Consider the following 19512-nt stretch of genomic DNA (forward strand, 5'->3'; position numbering starts at 1 on the left):
CTGCCCCTGATTCAGTTCTACTCTTGATTCAGTTCAACTCCTGATTCAGTTCTACTCCTGATTCAGTTTTAGTGATGATTCAGTTCTACTCCTGATTCAGTTCTAGTCCTGATTCAGTTCTACTCCTGATTCAGTTCTACTCCTGATTAAGTTCTAGTCCTGATTCAGTTCTAGTAATGATTCAGTTCTAGTCCTGATTCAGTTCTACTCCTGATTCCGTGCTAGTCCTGATTCAGTTCTAGTCCTGATTCAGTTTTACTCCTGATTCCATTATAGTACTGATTCAGTACTACTCCTGATTCAGTTCTACTCCTGATTCAGTTCTAGTCCTGATTCAGTTCTAGTGCTGATTCAGTTCTACTCCTCATTCAGTTCTACACCTGATTCAGTTCTACTCCTTATTCAGTTCTAGTCCTGATTCACTTTTACTCCTGATTCAGTTCTAGTCCTTATTCAGTTCTAGGCCTGATTCAGTTCTAGTCCTGATTCAGTTCTACTCCTGATTCAGTTCTAGCCCTGATTCGGTTCTACTCCTGATTCGGTTCTAGTCCTGATTCAGTTCTACTCCTCATTCAGTTCTAGTCCTGATTCAGTTCTACTCCTTATTCAGTTCTAGTCCTGATTCACTTTTACTCCTGATTCAGTTCTAGTCCTTATTCAGTTCTAGGCCTGATTCAGTTCTAGTCCTGATTCAGTTCTACTCCTGATTCAGTTCTAGCCCTGATTCGGTTCTACTCCTGATTCGGTTCTAGTCCTGATTCAGTTCTACTCCTCATTCAGTTCTAGTCCTGATTCAGTTGTACTCCTCATTCAGTTCTAGTCCTGGAATGTCCTTCAAGAATCCTGGAGAACTGTTTGGGAAAATGACTTTTAAAGTTTCTCTAAGGAGGTTCAGACGGATGGAGAATAACAACATTCCCTTGAAGCTCTTCCGGCTGGTTCTGACTCAGAAACTGGATTCAGATTCATGTCTGAACCGGTTTCTGGAAATCTGATTTCTTGGAAGATAAAAGCAGGTGTGGATCAGGAATTTATGTTCACTGCGACCACAGAGTGGAGCTCCGTTGTTTCTGAAAGCCCCAAAGCATGATGGGAGGGAGCAAGCCGGGCCCTCCCCCCCTCCTTCACCTGGGCACAGGTGAGGCAGGTGTATAAAGGAGCCTTTCTCTGGATGGAAACAGACTCTGGCGGCTGCACACACTGAGATCTTTGTCACAAACTGTCGGATTTCCTGCAGAAAGATGGAAACGCTGCTCGCGATCTGCATCTCTTTCCTGCTCACCTGCTCAGGTCAGAAAACACGTCTTACACTTTTTTCAAGGTTTGATTCGCTGTGGCGAAACTCGGGATGCAAAATGACCGAATGAGAAAGAAAAGTTAAACTTTACAGGAAGGAAAGTTAAAGACCGCAGAGGTTCTGTTATGCTCAGTTTTCCTAAAGAGAGAAAACCATGAACCTGGTGAGGAAACATCTCCAACCTTCGTCTTTTACTGGTAAAACAGCAGAAATCTGCACATTTCAGCTTCTCCTGCCGTACATCCATGAACATCATAGTTTTTACAAACCTTTTCTGACTCAGTATGATAAAATATTTCCAGGGACTCATTTAGAGAAGATTTTAATCTAAAATGACTCATATGGAAAGTTTATCATCATTGTAATGACTGTTACCACATTCCCTGTAGAACATCAGATTTCTCACTGACATTTGCACAACAAGCCATGAGTTTACTAAGTTATTACTAAAAGCCAAGTTGGTCTTTAAAAAATACAGACAAAATCACATCCATCTGAAATAAACATTTTTAGCTGTTGCTTAAAGTTTAAACCCAAATTTTCCCAAAACCAGACTGAGAGTCTGATTGAGTCAAACATGGAAATGATTTTGCTGCTTGAAGTGATCAATGAACTATTGTTAGCATGCTGTTGTCCTGTGTTCGACGGGAGAAAGAAATCCTTTTCCCTGGTTTATTGTCATTTACTCAGACGTGCTAACAGACACATTTTAGATCCTGGGAATCCATTCTCTGAGGTCGATGTCCCGAAAACATGTAGAGGAACCTGATTAATGTCGAGCAGCTCTTCTTCAGGCCACCTTTTGTTTCTGAACATGACCAGGGGTTAAGGGGTTGTGCACTTACTTCACAAAGACCAAACCATCTTACATCTCCTTATATTTGGACTTTTATTACACTAATAAAGCATTTAATAAGCTCAAAGTCAAACACAGTGTGGTAATCAGCTTTGGTTTAGCGTGGAATTAAAGCAATCAGTAATTAGGAAACTTGGTGTTGCACTCTGCACAAAATCTCTTTTAGAGACTACAACATTAACTAAAGTAAAGATTAATGGATTTTACCATCTGTAATGGCCTATTCATGCCAGACGCAGAAGATGGAAATGCACAGGTTAAGCACTTCCTTTGCTCCATTTTCAAGGAGCTTATCCACCCGTCACGTGGAGCAGGAAACAGAACAATACCGCCAGAAACCACGGGGGGCAGTGTTAGCTTGTGTAGCTGACACACAACCAGAAAGAGGATGAAGCCAGAGAAGAAGAGGAGGAACAGAAAGAAGATCATGTAGAAACCAACAAATAAGAAGTTGAAGAGAACAGAAAAAACCTTGCTGTTTTCTTCTTATTCAGGTGTTTTAAGATGGTTGTAAACAATTTTATAGTGGCGCATTAGTGCTAGCAATCGGTGTCAAAACGTGGAAGTGAACTCTAACCTCAGCACTGCACTAGTTAATCTACACTAGTAGTAAAAATTCAGTTAATCTACACTACTAGATTAACTGACTTTTTAAAGTCTATCACCATGTAAAAATGAATAAGAGTTGGAGTCAGCATTAGCTCAGAGTCGGGGTTAGCTCAGAGTCGGGTTTATCTCAGAGTCAGGGTTAGCTCAGAGTCGGGGTTAGCTCAGAGTCGGAGTTAGCTCAGAGTCGGGTTTATCTCAGAGTCGGGGTTTAGCTCAGAGTCGGGGTTAGCTCAGAGTCAGCGTTAGCTCAGAGTCGGGGTTAGCTCAGAGTCAGCGTTAGCTCAGAATCGGGGTTAGCTCAGAGTCGGAGTTATCTCAGAGTCGGAGTTATCTCAGAGTGATGGTTTGGCTCAGAGTTGGGGTTAGCTCAGAGTCAGGGTTAGCTCAGAGTCGGGGTTAGCTCAGAGTCGGGGTTAGCTCAGAGTCAGAGTTAGCTCAGAGTCAGGGTTAACAAAGAGTCAGAGTTAGCTCAGAGTCAGCGTTAGCTCAGCGTCAGGGTTAACAAAGAGTCAGAGTTAGCTCAGAGTCAGCGTTAGCTCAGAGTCAGGGTTAGCTCAGAGTCAGGGTTAGCGCAGAATCAGCTTTACCTCAGAGTCAGGGTTAGCTCAGAGTCAGCGTTAGCACAATGTCAGTTTTAGCTCAGAGTCAGGGTTATCTCAGAGTTGTGGTTAGCTTTGAGTCAGCGTTAGTTTAGACTCAGGATTAGCTCTGAGTTGGTGTTAGTTCCGAGTTACGGTTAGCTCAGAGTCAGGGTTAGCTCACTGATGGGGTTAGCACAGAGTCATGGTTAGCTTACAGTCATGGGTAGCTCACAGTTGGGGTTAGCTTTGATTCAGGGTTACTTTAGACACTGCAGTTCAACGCAGCCTGCAGGATACCTGTCATGGCATCCCCCCATCTTTGTGTAATAATTCGCGGATTGTCTGCTGGGGCAGTTCTGGTAGCTTGCCGGTCGCCCCAAAAGCACTTAGGACAACTTCTATCATGTTCAAACACATCTCAGCTAAAACAAATGGAATGATGTAATCGGCACAATTCAAGCTACCAGTGTGATCAGCTGAATCACTGTTTGTATATTTACAGTAGGTGTAACCTCTGATGGACGTGGCAAGTTGGACAGTTAAAGGTCACCTGCAGCCGACGGTTTTACTGATAGAGGCTGATTTTAACACCAACCTGCAGCCCTTATATTACAAAACAAAAGGGATTAGAGATACGACCATAGTCAGGAAACCTGGCAAGACTATTTGCTCATGCTATCAAAATGAAAACTTTCACAGTTGTGCAATTTAAAAAAAAAAAAAAAAAGAACTTTAAAATATAAGGAACAGAAAACATTCTGTTTTTTTTTTAATTATCATGGATCAAGTGTGAAGCTGTGGATTTGTTCTTTATAATAATCCAATTATACATACATATATATATATATATATATATATATATATATATATATATATATATATATATATATATATATATATATATATATATATATATATATAATTGGATTATTGGTGATCGGGATTCTGCTGATTGGTGCTGGTGGAGTCCTGATCTACCTCAAGACCCGTGAGATTCTGGCAACAACTGGCAGGCTGCTAGAATTCTGTAACAGTATGTGCCGGGCTAGCAGTGCACAGACTCTTGCGTTGATCGGACTCGACCGTAAGCAGGATACCAGTCTGGTCCATACTGGTTATTTGGCTGAGGTCCCGGAGCTGGTCCGCAGAATCAATAACAACATGGAGAAGATGTCTTCTAGAATCGATAGAAATTTACCCCCCCTTTTGGCTGTCTGGAGTTGCCAGCCTGAGACCTGCTATGGACTCAAGGCCGTGGGCAAATTATTTTCCTCGCCTGGAACAATCATATCTGGATTCGGCTTCCCAACAGCCTTGGGCCGGCGCAACCCCCCCTGAGAACGGAAGAAGAGATGTCCATAGACGCTCTGTCCCCCCTCCTCAACCACCCCCGGTCCCCTCCCACATGACTCTCCGCCTTCCTGGACTTTGTGTGTCCTTGTTTTAGTTTGTGCTTCAGTGTATGAGGTTTTTTTTCTCTGTATCTTCGGACTACGTCATTTGTAGCGTGGCCTGGAGTTACAGGCTAATGTATCTGTTCTCTGCAGGGCCTAAGTTTTCAACTTGGTTCTTTATTATTCCTTTGTCTTTAATGTTACATGTCTGTATGTCAAACCTTGGACAAGCTGGCTTGAACTTTGAATTTCTCCTCGGGGATGAATAAAGTATCTTTGATTCAACTTGATTTTATACATATATACACATATATATATATATACATATATATACACATATATATATACATATATACACATATATATATACATATATATATATATATATATATATATATATATATATATATATATACACACACACGACCCCGCGACCCTGAATTGGATTAAGCGGTTCAGAAAATGAATGAATGAATGAATGAACAAAGTACTCCCAGTAATGACACAAATACACTACTATTTACATATATACGCGCATGTGTGTGTGTGTGTACTCACCCTAGCAGTCAAATTCTGACAGTTTCCCATTGGATATAACAGAAAACTGTTCATTGATTACTGAGAACCAGTTTTTACAAAAACTGATTTTTTTATTCTGTTTGTTTGATTGTTTGTTATAGGTTTTTCTACAATTTTTGCTCAAGTTGGTACAACGCTTGATCCCACTGCTGTCCCAAGTGGTTCCAGCGAAACCACAACCAGTCCCATTGTAGTCCCACCAGGTCCTACTGACTCCACAGTTGGTTCCAATACTGCCACAACTACTCCCAGTAATGCCACAATTACTCCCAGTAATATCACAACTACTCCTAGTAACGCCACAACTACTTCCAGTAACACCACAACTACTCCCAGTAACATCACAGCTACTCCTAGTAATGCCACAAGTACTCCCAGTACTGCCATGACTACCCCAAGTAATGTCACAACTACTCCGAGTAATGTCACAACTACCCCCAGTAATGTCACAACTACCCCAAGTAATGTCACAACTACCCCAAGTAATGTCACAACTACTCCCAGTAATGCCACAACTATTCCCAGTAATGCCACAACTATTCCCAGTAATGCCACAACTACTCCCAGTAACGCCACAACTACTCCCAGTAACGCCACAACTACTCCCAGTAACGCCACAAGTACTCCCAGTACTGCCATGACTACCCCAAGTAATGTCACAACTACTCCGAGTAATGTCACAACTACCCCCAGTAATGTCACAACTACCCCAAGTAATGTCACAACTACCCCAAGTAATGTCACAACTACTCCCAGTAATGCCACAACTATTCCCAGTAATGCCACAACTATTCCCAGTAACGCCACAACTACTCCCAGTAACGCCACAACTATTCCCAGTAACGCCACAACTACTCCCAGTAACGCCACAACTAGTCAAGATGTAGTCCCATCCAGTGCCACCAGTAACACCTCAGCAAGCACACAACAGCCCTCCTCTGTCTCCCCTGACACCTCCATTGGTGCAACTGTTGATACTGTTACCATGGCAACGGGGAATGGGTTGACCGGGGCTATCAACTCGTCTGCTGCAGCGCCCTCAGAGAACCCAAACACGATCACCACCCTGGACCCGGCATCCAGCCAGACCAGCAGCCAGACCACCAGCCAGTCCACGACCACGCCGCCAGCTGCAAACGGCGTTCCAGGATGGGGGATAGCTCTGCTGGTCCTGGCTGCTGTCGCTCTGCTTCTGCTCCTCCTGCTGCTCGTAGGTCTGGTAAGTCAAACTTCTTCGTATGAACGCCACTCGTGCCCGACGCCATATGGCTTCGTGTGAAAGAACAAAATCTTTTCTTCTTTCCTGCAGCTGGTTTGGCTGTGCTGCCGACGGCGAAACCAAAGCTTCAGTCCCTACGAGAACCCGGCCTACAGGGACGACATCCCCCTGTACACCACCCACAGCCGCTTTGACGGGGTCAACGGTCGGGATTACGTAAGTCCGAACGACTTCATTCTCCGACATTTTCTCACCAGTCTTCTACGTGAGTTCTGATTGGCTGCAGTCATTGTTCTGATTGGCTGCAGCTGTTGTTCTGATTGGCTGCCGATTCAGCCGTTATTCTGATTGGCTGCAGCCGTTGTTCTGATTGGCTGCAGTCATTGTTCTGATTGGCTGCCGATTCAGCCGTTGTTCTGATTGGCTGCAGCTGTTGTTCTGATTGGCTGCAGTCATTGTTCTGATTGGCTGCCGATTCAGCCGTTGTTCTGATTGGCTGCAGCCGTTGTTCTGATTGGCTGCAGTCATTGTTCTGATTGGCTGCCGATTCAGCCGTTGTTCTGATTGGCTGCAGTCATTGTTCTGATTGGCTGCCGATTCAGCCGTTGTTCTGATTGGCTGCAGCTGTTGTTCTGATTGGCTGCCGATTCAGCCGTTATTCTGATTGGCTACAGCCGTTGTTCTGATTGGCTGCAGTCATTGTTCTGATTGGCTGCCGATTCAGCCGTTGTTCTGATTGGCTGCAGTCATTGTTCTGATTGGCTGCCAATTCAGCCGTTGTTCTGATTGGCTGCAGCTGTTGTTCTGATTGGCTGCAGCCGTTGTTCTATTTGGCTGCAGCCGTTGTTCTGATTGGCTGCAGCCGTTGTTCTGATTGGCTGCAGCCGTTGTTCTATTTGGCTGCAGCCGTTGTTCTGATTGGCTGCAGCCGTTGTTCTGATTGGCTGCAGCCGTTGTTCTGATTGGCTGCCGATTCAGCCGTTGTTCTGATTGGCTGCAGCCGTTGTTCTATTTGGCTGCAGCCGTTGTTCTGATTGGCTGCAGTCATTGTTCTGATTGGCTGCCGATTCAGCCGTTGTTCTGATTGGCTGCAGTCATTGTTCTGATTGGCTGCCGATTCAGCCGTTGTTCTGATTGGCTGCAGCTGTTGTTCTGATTGGCTGCCGATTCAGCCGTTATTCTGATTGGCTGCAGCCATTGTTCTGATTGGCTGCAGTCATTGTTCTGATTGGCTGCCGATTCAGCCGTTGTTCTGATTGGCTGCAGTCATTGTTCTGATTGGCTGCCGATTCAGCCGTTGTTCTGATTGGCTGCAGCCGTTGTTCTATTTGGCTGCAGCCGTTGTTCTGATTGGCTGCAGCCGTTGTTCTATTTGGCTGCAGCCGTTGTTCTGATTGGCTGCAGCCGTTGTTCTATTTGGCTGCAGCCGTTGTTTCAGGAGGATCTGTCCTTTCATTAGATCTGTTCTGGTCCTGGTTCTAGGGAGGACCCATCCCTTCATTAAACCCGTTCTGGTCCTGGTTTTGAGGAGGATCTGTCCTTTCATTAGACCCGTTTTGGTCCTGGTTCTGGGGAATTTCCATCCCTTCATTAGACCCATTCTGGTCATGTGACCTCAGCCTTTTCCGGTTTCTTGAAGCCACGTTTCCATGGAGACCGTCTGATGGGTCTTCGGCCAACAGCAGCTGGATCAGATGAAGGTCCAGATGGATCTCTCGGGTCCTGGTTCAGGTCTTTGTTGGGTTCCAGATCCTGTTTCTCAGTTCATGTAGACCTGACTCTTAGTCCTTAGTCCTCGTTGGGACATGTAAACTGATGCGTCTCCACAAGGACAGGGTCCAGTCCAGACTCAGGTGGGTTCTGGTTCTGTGAGCCCTGCAGGTCTGGCGCAGTGTGTGTGTGTGTGTGGGTGTGTGTTGGTCATGTTATCTGTAATTAATCTCGTGTTTGACGAGTTGAAGTTTAAAACGTTAAATGCTTGTATGTTATGGGATAAACGTCGCCACAGCAACAGGAGCAAACACTCAGTGTGTGTTGACTTTAGCTTGAGCTCATATTGTACAGGACCGTTCCTTCATATCTAACTGGATGAAAGATCGTCCACAGAATCTCGTTTTAAATGTTGTATTTTGGATAAAGTCTAGTTCAAACATGGCAAGTAAATAAAGTCATTCAGGAGCGAGTCGATGACCTCAGAGGGCAGGACGAGCAAACAGTTTCCCTGCTCAGTAAACATATTGATTTGAAAGATAAACTCATCCATGTTTCATCTTTTTCAGGGAGAGTTGAACAAACCGATGAACCAAACGGGAACTTACAAAGTCACCCAGTAAAGATGGCGGCCAGCGCAGAGAAAATGCCAAAAACGTTGTTTTTTTTAATCATAATTATCAGATTGTATGACTGTTCATCACATGGATGTTTTATTTATTTCACATAAACTAAGGATGGGTATGTCGATATGTCGATATCAGCCACTCAAAATCCTGGATCCGATATTTTTCTGAATATGTCAATACCACTCTGCTGATACTCAACATGATTCTTGTTGAATTCAATAAAATTGCATACGACGCCCAGAAAGGTGTTTTCCTTCTGTGTCACATGACCATGGCAGCCTCCCCGATGTCATGATGTCATGATGTCGTGATGTCATGATATCATGAAGTTGTGATGTAATGACGTGATGTCATGATGTCATGATGTCATGTCGTGATGTCATGATGTAATGACTTTGTGATGTTATGATGTCATAATCATGCTGCTGTTGATGATATTTTACTGGTTTCATGCAGATTATTGCGCTTTATGTCATATTCATCATATATTTTATTTCCATGCAATAAATATGGATTTTGTATTTAATTATTTTGTCATTTTAAATTTTTGTAAGTATTGATATCGGTATCAATGAAAAAGTATCATAAACTAATGTTTCCGTATCTACAGGTAATATTTTGGTATTACTCATATGTAAAATAAACACAACAGTTACAGTACCGTATTAATGTTTAATGTTTTATTATGTGATTTATGATCAATATTGTGTTGTTTAATCTGTTTTGGGGGGAATGTGTTGATGAGGTAACGTGACTGAGTTTGACACATTATGAAATATAAATCCAGACGCAACGACTGAAATCTGGGTGCAGAACCTGGATGAAGATGTGATTATGTACATAATAAAACGCAGAACGTGTGTTTTTAGTCTGTTTAACTGCAGTAATTATTAGCGGTAGCTAGTCCTGCTAGCTTTAGCATAGCGTTAGCTGCTGTGTTGTTTTTTTCCTTTTTTTTTTTTTCCGATTTTTGACAACTTAAGAAAATATAAGTTTCCTGGATATTTTCAGAGAAGTTTCTTCTGCCTTTCTGAAGGATAATTTGACAAAAAACTTGAGATAGAAAGTAAAGTAATCTGTCATATTCAGATAATCTAGAACATCATGCTCATCCATGCAGCTGTTAACAGAACTTTACATTTCTGTAAATATCTTCATATCTGTAAAAAGCATTTTAGCTCATGTTCATTTTTCATGATAATAGCCTCGTGTTTGGTTCCAAAAATTAAAAGCTTAAATCTCTAGCTTAGATTTTATTTCTCGTGTTAAACCTATTAAATTGTCTGAGCTGATTTGAATGTAATTAAACGGATCATATTGATTTAGAAACAAACAATAGTCTAATATTTAATGATTTATTTCCAACGTGGTGGAAGTGTTCTCCAGCTGATGTTAATAATCAACGATCAGTTTGGCAGCATCCACCGTGTCCCAGTTTGCTCTATTGTGTAGCTGCAGGAAAATTTCACCTGAAAACTGATCCTCATTGTTTTCCGTTTCATCCAAAGTCCAAGTTTATTTTTCAGCTCGGTAAAGAGCATCACAAAGGCAGAAAGACAAGATGAAGGCGTGGAGCGAGGCGAGGCGGCCGAGGAATTTATGGTAACACTTCAAGCTTCTACTGGATTTACTTTCATCATCTCTAAACAAACACGTAGATTTACTCTCATTTTCATCATGTCGTCAGGTTTCTGTTTGTCAAGCCGGTGATTCTGCAAGACTTCATATTGATCTGATACTGAGTGAATAAAGGGCTGGCATCGCATGTACCAATGTTTTATGTTTTTATTCAAATTAATGAGCAAAGAGGTAAATCTGTGGAATTAAGTACTTTTTTTAACACTTGAAAAGCACATTTTAAGTTATTATTTGTGTCATAAAATCCAGATTTTGTGTTATCTTTAACACCTTGTCACAGCTGTGAACCGAAAACACCAAAAACCACTTTATCCTCCTCATTTATGATAATTCTGACAGTTTTCAAGTCTTTTAGTATCAATAAAATCAACTCAGTATCGGTTTGTGCTGATGTTGGTATCAGTCTAGTGGTTATCGCTGCCAACTTGGTGAAGCATGAAAAAATATTCTGCTGTGCTGCGGTGACCTGCAGCACATCACATAAACGGAAACTGTTTCATGTTTAATGTGCCGCCTGCACTAACAGAGGTAGACAAAATCATCCACCTAAACCTGAAGCTAATCCTGTTTTTAATCTAACGAAAGCAGACTATTTATAAATCTGACCACCGTGTCAACCGTAGTATCACACCAGTGAGAGGTACACGGGTCTGATTCCTGTCTGCTGCCTGACCACAGGAGCTCCTGCACCACTACAGCTGCTGACAGTAACCAGGCCTTAAAATGGAGTTTTATCACATATAACTGGAACCTTTAGATAAATTCACCCATCAATTATCTGAACCAATCAGTCCAGTTCAGGGTCCCTGGAAGCCGGAGTCTATCCCAGCAATCACTGGGCGAGAGGCAGGTACACCTGAACAGGTCACCAGTCCATCGCAGGGCCACACACACACACACATTCCTAGGGACAATTTAGAGAAACCAGTTAACCCAACATGAATGTCTTTGGACAGTGGGAGGAAGCCGAAGAACCCGGAGAGAACTCACACATTCACGGGAAGAACATGGAAACTCCACACAGAAAGGCCACCCTTTGACCCTCCCCCAAGCCGAGCCTCGAACCAGCGACCTTTTTGCTGCGAGGTCACAGATAAATACTTAAGTTAGTTCATTTGGCACAACTTGTGTGTTAAGTAGAAATAAATATCCACTGGTTTAAAAAAGTTGGTTCTGTAATAAATGACTCAATGTATTAAAAGGTGGAAATGGATATATTTCCCCTTGATCAAGTGTCAGCACTACATTTCCCATGATCCTCTTAGAGGAGCTGAAAGACCTCAGCTTATTGGTCCTCGCTTTCACTTCCTGTTGGCAGCTTCCTGTTGGCTGCTACCTGTTAGCTGCTTCCTGTTAGCAGCTTCCTGTAAGCTGCTTCCTATTAGCAGTTTCCTGTTAGCTGCTTCCTGTTAGTGACTTCCTGTTAGCCGCTTCCTGTATGGCTGCATGGGAAACACCTGATTCTGAATCGATTGCCATCCATGGGGTAAGAGATCTAAATGTTCCCTTAAACAGTATTTTTTCATTATTAAGGATGTTAAACATCTGGGGACGACTATATTGTCGTGTTTACACCTTGTAGAGTCGCAAAATCAGCAGAGAAGACATAACATCCAAAGAGAGACCCTGCCACTGTCCCAACGGTGAGTGACGGTGAGTCCTTAGATGTTACCTGTAAAAACGACTTTTTATGCTGGAAAGTGTGAAGAGTGATGAGATACAAGTCAGAAAAAGCTGCCAAATGGCTGCAATGACTGCCTACTACTGTAGCATGATGCTAATGTTGCTAATGTTAGCCTAGCCACTTCCCAGGCAAGGCTACTGCTGCTACATACACAACCTCATTTTGTAAAAACTGATTTGTTTTCAGTTTGTAACAGGAGATGTTATTTTTCTAAGTCAATGTTTATATTGTGTGGAAAAATTTTATTATGTGTGATTATGTGTGTATCTGTTGCCATGGTGATTTAAAGGGTAAATGTTTAGTGCATTTCTCCCACCTGTGCGGGAAGGGATGATGTAGCCTCATGAGCACCTCCAGAGCACTATGACTGCTTGTATATTTGTTTTTCTAAACAAATTGTTGTTTTTTATTGTATTTTATTCGTAGTAGTGAGAACTGGAAAATGTTATTAAATGAAAATGGATGTAAAAAAAAAAAGCGCTTTAAGGTATTTTTAGGTGACTATTGTGGGATATAAGTTGCTCACAGCTGTAAACACCTTGGATCTGATTTTTTTTCTCTGGTCGAACAACTGAACCGTCTTGAACGTGGTTCGAACCAGTTGATGTGAGGTGGAATGTTATCCATGGGAGATAGTCCATGAGATTTTTGCCAGGTTTTTCTGGTGACGGTGCTGGATCAGGAGTCACACCAACCAGATGGAATTTTCTAAAACCAGAATGGATTCCCAGTGTGAACTGGTGGCGAGCTAAGGGAACCACTAGCTCAAATGCATGTGCTGTCCGGCTTCCCTCACTGATTGTGGAGTCGGAACGGCGTGAACTGGTACACTGATTCTGGAACCGACACTGATTCAAACAGACCCCAGCGAGCAAGCAGACTGATTTGGGATCTGGGTTTTCTTTCTTTTATTCTTTCCTTTGGGAAGAAAGAAACTCGCCAGCTTTGTTATTTTGTTGTTTGTTACCGTGTTGCTTTAGTTGAAACAAGTGACCCCAACAAACTCCAGTTAGTCTGTCAGGACTGAGGTCAAACGGCGTCTTCTGCTACTCGTCCACTTCCCATCAGATCGCCTGTTACTGTTATGTAAGGATTAAACAACGAGGAGCCGTGCATTAGACAGTTATAATGCACGACACCAGAGTCTAGAACGCCACGACACACAGCGGCTTCCTCCGCGAAGGGCATTATAACCATCTAATGCACGGCTCCATGTTTAATCCACTTATACTGTGGTCCCACTCAGTCAACATTGTAAACAAATGATTTTCTTCTTTCAAAAAACTTGCTAAATATGCTAAAGTATAGCAACCAGAGGTTTTATCTGGTTTACTGAAAATGAAGGATTTAGTTGTTACAGATATAAATAATAAAAACAAAATTTCACCCGAGTAACTTCAGGATTGATTAGAATTAGAAGGGGGGGGGGGGGCTGCATTTCAAACCCAAATGTGCTCGATTAACCATAAAACAAATGTGTATTTCTGTTGCAGGCGTTAAATTATTAAACTATTTTGTTTTAAAAATATGAATTGCTGTTTTAGAGGATAGAAAATTGAACTTGTATTATCTCCATTTTATTTTCTTTTGTTTTATGTGAATATTAGCTGTGTTATTTCTGGCACCAAATAGGTGATTAATAGAAAGGGGCAGGTATTTAAGTTTTCTTCAACCTGCTTCTTTTCATCTATGGTGTAGTGAACAGTAGAACTAGAAAATTAGTATTTTTTCTTTGTGTAAACGATGAAAGAAAGAAAGAGGTGTATAAATAAAGTCGATGTTCAACCATCACTAAACCAGCTGAAAGTAATCGGCTCAGCTCCACTACAGGTAGACGAGCCTTTTTAAGGTTCTGGTTCTGCCGCAGAGCACATCAAAATCTTCAACCTTTTCTGCAGATTTGGTTGTTTTGTGCTGGACAATATTCTTTGAGCCTTTTTGTTCCTACATGAAGCATTTCAGTCCCGAAAGACTCGTCCAGATTTCTGCCGTTAGAGGGAACCAGCCGTTCCAACAAAGCCACGTTGCCAAGCGTACTGAAGGAAACTGGTGAAAAGCCTGGATATGCAGATGTAAAGACTCCAGAGAGATTGGCTTTGGATCGCTGGACTCACCCACAGGACAGCAGTGACTCATCGTCCCTGAAGACCTGACTCAATCCTGGCTGGTCTTCTATTGGCTGAAGGTGTGACCGCCGCTGGGACACTGTCTCATTCACCCTGTTGAGGTCTTTTTTTCAGGTTTCTTTTCATCTTTTGACTCCGCATCACGTCTTTGGGCTTAAATGTCCGAGTTAGAAAGGAAAGACTATTTGTTTGTATAAACAACTGGAAAAATACGTTGATGACATCATTTGTTGTTCTCGTGAACTTTGTCCTGTAAAAGTAGAATTAAATGCTCTGTATCATCAGGGAGTGTCCGTCTGGTGTCAGCAGCTCAGATTGATGGGTTTTAAAGAACGGGTGGACGTTCTTAGAGAGCCGTTAACTCTTCAGGTGAAGGAACGGATGTATGACAAACGTCCATTAATTTACCTGTTTAGATAACTGATCAAAGTTCACATCCTAATACTTACAAATACATCAATCGGTTTATCTCCTTATCAGGGATCAGCATCAATACTGTCATGTTCTAGAACGGCGCTTAAAGTTCTGGAGTCCCAACCACCGAGATGATGAACGCTGGCGACCCGACGCTTCGACTCCAGGGGATTTAAAAATGTGACATTTGGTTAGGGATGGAAAACTTTCAGATGCTGCACCTTACATAGATGTTGTCAATACTTCAATATTTTTTACTGCTTTTTTTTTCTTGCACTGCCAATGCTGAGTTTTAATCTCTTTTCTTTTCTAAATACTGAGAATAAAATAGGTTTTCATGGATTTGTTTCAGGCGATATGTCTAACCTAAAATCTGCTGCTTATGGAGATACCAAATTTGGATGTTAAATATTACGATTTTGAGATGCTAATTTTAGATTTATTTCAGGATGAATAATTATTTTTGACACCCAAGGAAAAAACTTCATAGTCTGATAGAGTATCAAACCACAAGTGAGAGGTACAAGGTGTGATTCCTCTCTGCTGCAACCAGATTTGTTAAGAAAAGAAAAAGTGATCAAACTGGAGATCTGTCTCTCGTGTGTGTGTGTGTGTGTGTGTGTGTGTGTGTGTGTGTGTGTGTAATTATTTTTTTCCGCTACAGTCAGGTGTTTTCTGTAGGTATTTTGTTCCACTTTTCATCAGAAATATTTTGATTTGTTTTTCTTCAACTCAATGAAATGAAAAGTAAATCTGTCTTATATCACTAAATTATAATTTTGCAAAATTTTACTTATTGTTCCTTTTCTTAGTCTCCTAAATGACTTTTGTGAATTCAGTTTTTAATAAAAAGGTCTGAACACATCAGAGGATGACGGTAAATAAATAAAGGTGCAGTACCGCTTTTGGCCATCTGCCTTCAATCACTACAACATTAAAATCGCGGGTGGCGCTGTTTCCCCAAAACTAAACCACATGAAGAAATCCAGCTGCATCTGTTGTCCAGGGGTGTCCAGCTCCAATCCTGGAGGACTACTGTCCTGCAAGTTTTCAATGCTTTCCAGCTCCAACACACTGGACTCCAATGAAATAGATGTAAGTGCCAATAAAAATCCACATTTGAGACAGGTGTGTTGGAGCAGTCACATGAAAACCTGAAGGACTGTGTCCCCTGAGGACCGGAGCTGGACACCCCTGCTTTAGGATTCCTGTGGCCTGGATGCACACGTGTTTCCCTGCTGCAACACACCTGACCCAAATCAACAGCTCATTGAAAGGCAGGTGCAGAAGATGACATGTTGCTGGAGAACCTTTTTATTTAAATCAAGTGGGTTGTAGCAGGGAAACAGCAAAACCTGCAGGATGTTGCTCTTCAGCTTGTCGGGTTTTGCATTGTCCAGTTCCTGTTCTTCTTCTCTGGTTTTCTCCTTTCCCTGGTTGGGAGTCAGCGCTGCCCTCTAGTGGTTTCCTGTGGTATCGCTCCATGTCGAACAAGCGATCGCTAAGCGCTTTGTTCAGCGTGTCACCGCCGTGGGAGGACGAAAACGGCGCGTCTGTCCTCCGTGACCACCACTCGGACAGGAAACGGGATTTTACATCAAACAGAACTTTATTATTTCCTGAGTTTAAACAGAAAAACAGGAAGCAGGTTCGGTTTCAGATGATTGACAGCAGGTTGGTCCCTCCCACTGCAGGAAGTCGGGGTGTCAGGTGTCGGGTGTTTTCAGAGTCCTCAGCCACAGCTTCAGAGCGTACTTGGTTCCGGTACTGACCCGCTCCACGTCCGGCCCGCTGCTGGGCGCCCGGGTGACGAAGACCGCCAGCGGCAGCGAGGACTCGGTCAGCACGCCGTCTGCTGACACCTGGGACGCGCTGGACGGACAGCAGGACGTCAGACACCACACCGCCAGACATCAAACGCCAACTGGGCGAGGAACTCGGCGTACCTGAAGCTGGCGGGCAGATCGGCGTCCAGGCGAACTTCTCCGTCCTCTCCGTCCACGGCGGCCACCACGGCGCGCGCCAGCCGGACGTCCACCCACACGCAGGCGCTGACCTCAGCCGGCGATGGACTCAGAGACGGCTGCGGGACGGAGACGCCGGGCAAAGACATTCAGAAGAGACGGGTCGGTCACATGACTCACCTGCGGCGGCGTTACCTGCAGCTGCAGGTGTGTGAGGGAGGAGCGCAGCAGCATGTAGACCACGATGTGATGTCTCCGAGGAAGTCCTCTGGACAGCATGGCGGGAAACGCCGACTGGTGGACACAGAGGGACGCAGGAGAGGCGGGAGTGTGAGGGAAGGTCGTGATGATGTCATGTTGTGATGTCATGATGATGTCGTGATGTCACTGTCCCACCTCCCACAGTCCCAGCAGCGTTGGCGACGCTTCCTCTGGTTCCAGCTGGAGTCCGGTTTCCTCCTCCAGCTCCCGGAGTCCTGCGTCCAGCAGCTGGACAGGAAGTACAGACATCTTCAGTCGGAGTTGCGTTCAGGCGCAGCGGGAAATGTGGAACCCACTCACAGTTTCATCCGGCTCAACATGGCCGCCTGGCGAAGGAGATGACAGGGGCGTTAAAAAAGCACAAAGCCCGTCTGGGAATGTTCTGGAAAGATGCGAGGGAAGGCCGGACCTGGAGGGACCCAGACGTTGGGAAACGTCCGCAGCTGATTGGCTCTCCGCGTCAGCAGCAGCCTCTGATTGGCCGTCTGCAGCAGGACGGACACGCCCACGTCCACACCACGACGCTGGACGTCCAACGGGATGGCAGCAGCCTGCGCGGCCGACAGGTGTTTGATGGGACAGAAGGCGGGTCTCTGGTGGGGAACCGGACCGTTACAGAACCCAACGCTGAACAGACGGCAGAGAATCGGACCGGGTCCTGACCTGCAGGGGAATCTGTCGTCCTTCGGCACCGCGAGACACGACGAACTGGTTACTGTCCAGCGAGCAGCTCACCGCCACCTCGTCGTCGTCATCGCAGTCGGCGAAGAGACCCGTTACGCTCTGAGACACGACACGAAGAAACCGGTTTAGACTGGATCTGGTCCCAAAGATCAGACAGAAAACTGGATTCTGGACCAGAATCAGGACCTGAAAGATCTGGACCTGCAGCTGATCCAGCTGCTGATGGTGGTCTCCATGGAAACGAAATGGCTGAGATCACATGACCCAAGAACAGGTCTGACGGAGAACCGATCCTCTCCAGAACCAGGACCTGAATGGGTCTGATGGAGTTTTGGAAAGTCCTTCCAGGATCCTGGAGAACTGGTTCTTAGCCTCCAGAACTGGACCGGTTCTGGTTCTGACCCAAACTGGGAGCTGCTGGTCTGCACCCACCTGAACAAACTGGACCTGCTGGGGAGCCGCTCGCTCTCTGTAGACGTGAACCAGGACCCTGCGAACCTTCTCCATGCTGCGTCTGCGGGATGAGGAAGAGCATCATTCCCCGTCACAGCGTTCCCGTTTGTCGTCAGGAAACACAGACGACGACTGACAGGTTTTCCAGGACGCTCCAGGTCCGTTTACCTGGACTACCTCCAATCAGATCGACGGATGGAGGTTAAACCTTTCAATAATCTGATCAATAAGAAGAGTAACCATGGATACGCTGAAACTGCCCCAATAATTAACTGTTTTTAATTTAAATATATTAAATCTAGAAATGAAACCATTTTTAAAGTTATTCAAAATCATTTTCAGGCTGACTTCACATCAGTCGTCACTTCAGAAGCTTTTTTGTGGATTCATTGGGATCTGGTGGCTTTAAAGCATCTGTAAATAAGTAAATATGTTTAAAAAAATGCAAATAAATTAAACAAGAAAAAAATCTGTACTTTTAAAAACTGCAATATAGCTTAAGTTTTAGACATTTCTTTATTCCAAACAAAAACCAAATTAATCAATACGTTAAAAAGTAGCACTTATTATAATTGATATATTTTCAACATAACATGCATGTTATATATGCACAAGTTTATATACAAACAAATGTATATTTAAGGTAAAATATTGCTTATTTGTTCTTAAATAAGGGTGGGAAGTTTCATGAAGGGAAAATTAGGTTTTTGTTATTGTGAGGTTATTAAACTAAAAAAGTAAATTGGCTATGCATGAAATAAAACTGCATTTAAAGATTAAAATCCTTAAAAATTAATTTTTTGTAGTTTTAAGAAGCAGGTTTGTGTCCAGGATAAAAAGAATTTTGAACAAAAGTTGCACAAAACTGGTAAATGTAGCACAGACACAAACATTCCACAGCTAATGTAGCTAACAGGAGCCAATGTAGCTAACAGGAGCCAATGTAGCTAATTGGCGCTAATGTAGCTAATTGGCGCCAATGTAGCTAACTGGCGCCAATGTAGCTAACAGGAGCCAATGTAGCTAACTGGAGCTAATGTAGCTAACTGGAGCCAATGTAGCTAACAGGAGCCAATGTAGCTAACAGGACCTAATGTAGCTAACTGGAGCTAATTTAGCTAACCGGAGCTAATGTAGCTAACTGGAGCCAATGTAGCTAACTAGAGCTAATGTAGCTAACCGGAGCTAATGTAGCTAACCAGAGCTAATGTAGCTAACGCTCATGTCAAGCGTCATTTCTCAGAAATAAGTCTATACTGTACATTCCAATGAAAATGCCTATAGAACATAATTCCGTGCCCCCCTGTACCAAGTTGCTGCCTCTGAAATGATTTAGAACACATCATTCAGTTGTGGAGGGACGCGACAGAAGCTGCAAAAACTCACAGAAACGGAAGGAACCGCCAGCTGAAGA

The 19512-nt window shown here is 43.6% G+C and overlaps 1 protein-coding gene across 1 annotated transcript; it reads right to left on the reverse strand.

Moving 5' to 3' along the window:
- Positions 1-16377: 16377 nt before the first annotated feature.
- nudt17 (nudix (nucleoside diphosphate linked moiety X)-type motif 17) lies at positions 16378-19497 on the reverse strand. The gene is made up of 9 exons (XM_079240816.1): positions 19485-19497; positions 18078-18159; positions 17625-17744; positions 17371-17554; positions 17262-17287; positions 17097-17189; positions 16896-16994; positions 16683-16819; positions 16378-16608 (listed from the first exon to the last, which is right to left on the reverse strand). Exons 2-9 carry the CDS (start codon positions 18150-18152, stop codon positions 16443-16445), a joined length of 900 nt encoding a protein of 299 aa, XP_079096942.1. The 5' UTR covers positions 18153-18159; positions 19485-19497; the 3' UTR covers positions 16378-16442.
- Between the last annotated feature and the right edge of the window lie 15 nt (positions 19498-19512).

This window comes from Telmatherina bonti (assembly GCF_933228915.1).
Source record: "Telmatherina bonti genome assembly, chromosome: 5".
Lineage (NCBI taxonomy): Eukaryota > Metazoa > Chordata > Actinopteri > Atheriniformes > Telmatherinidae > Telmatherina > Telmatherina bonti.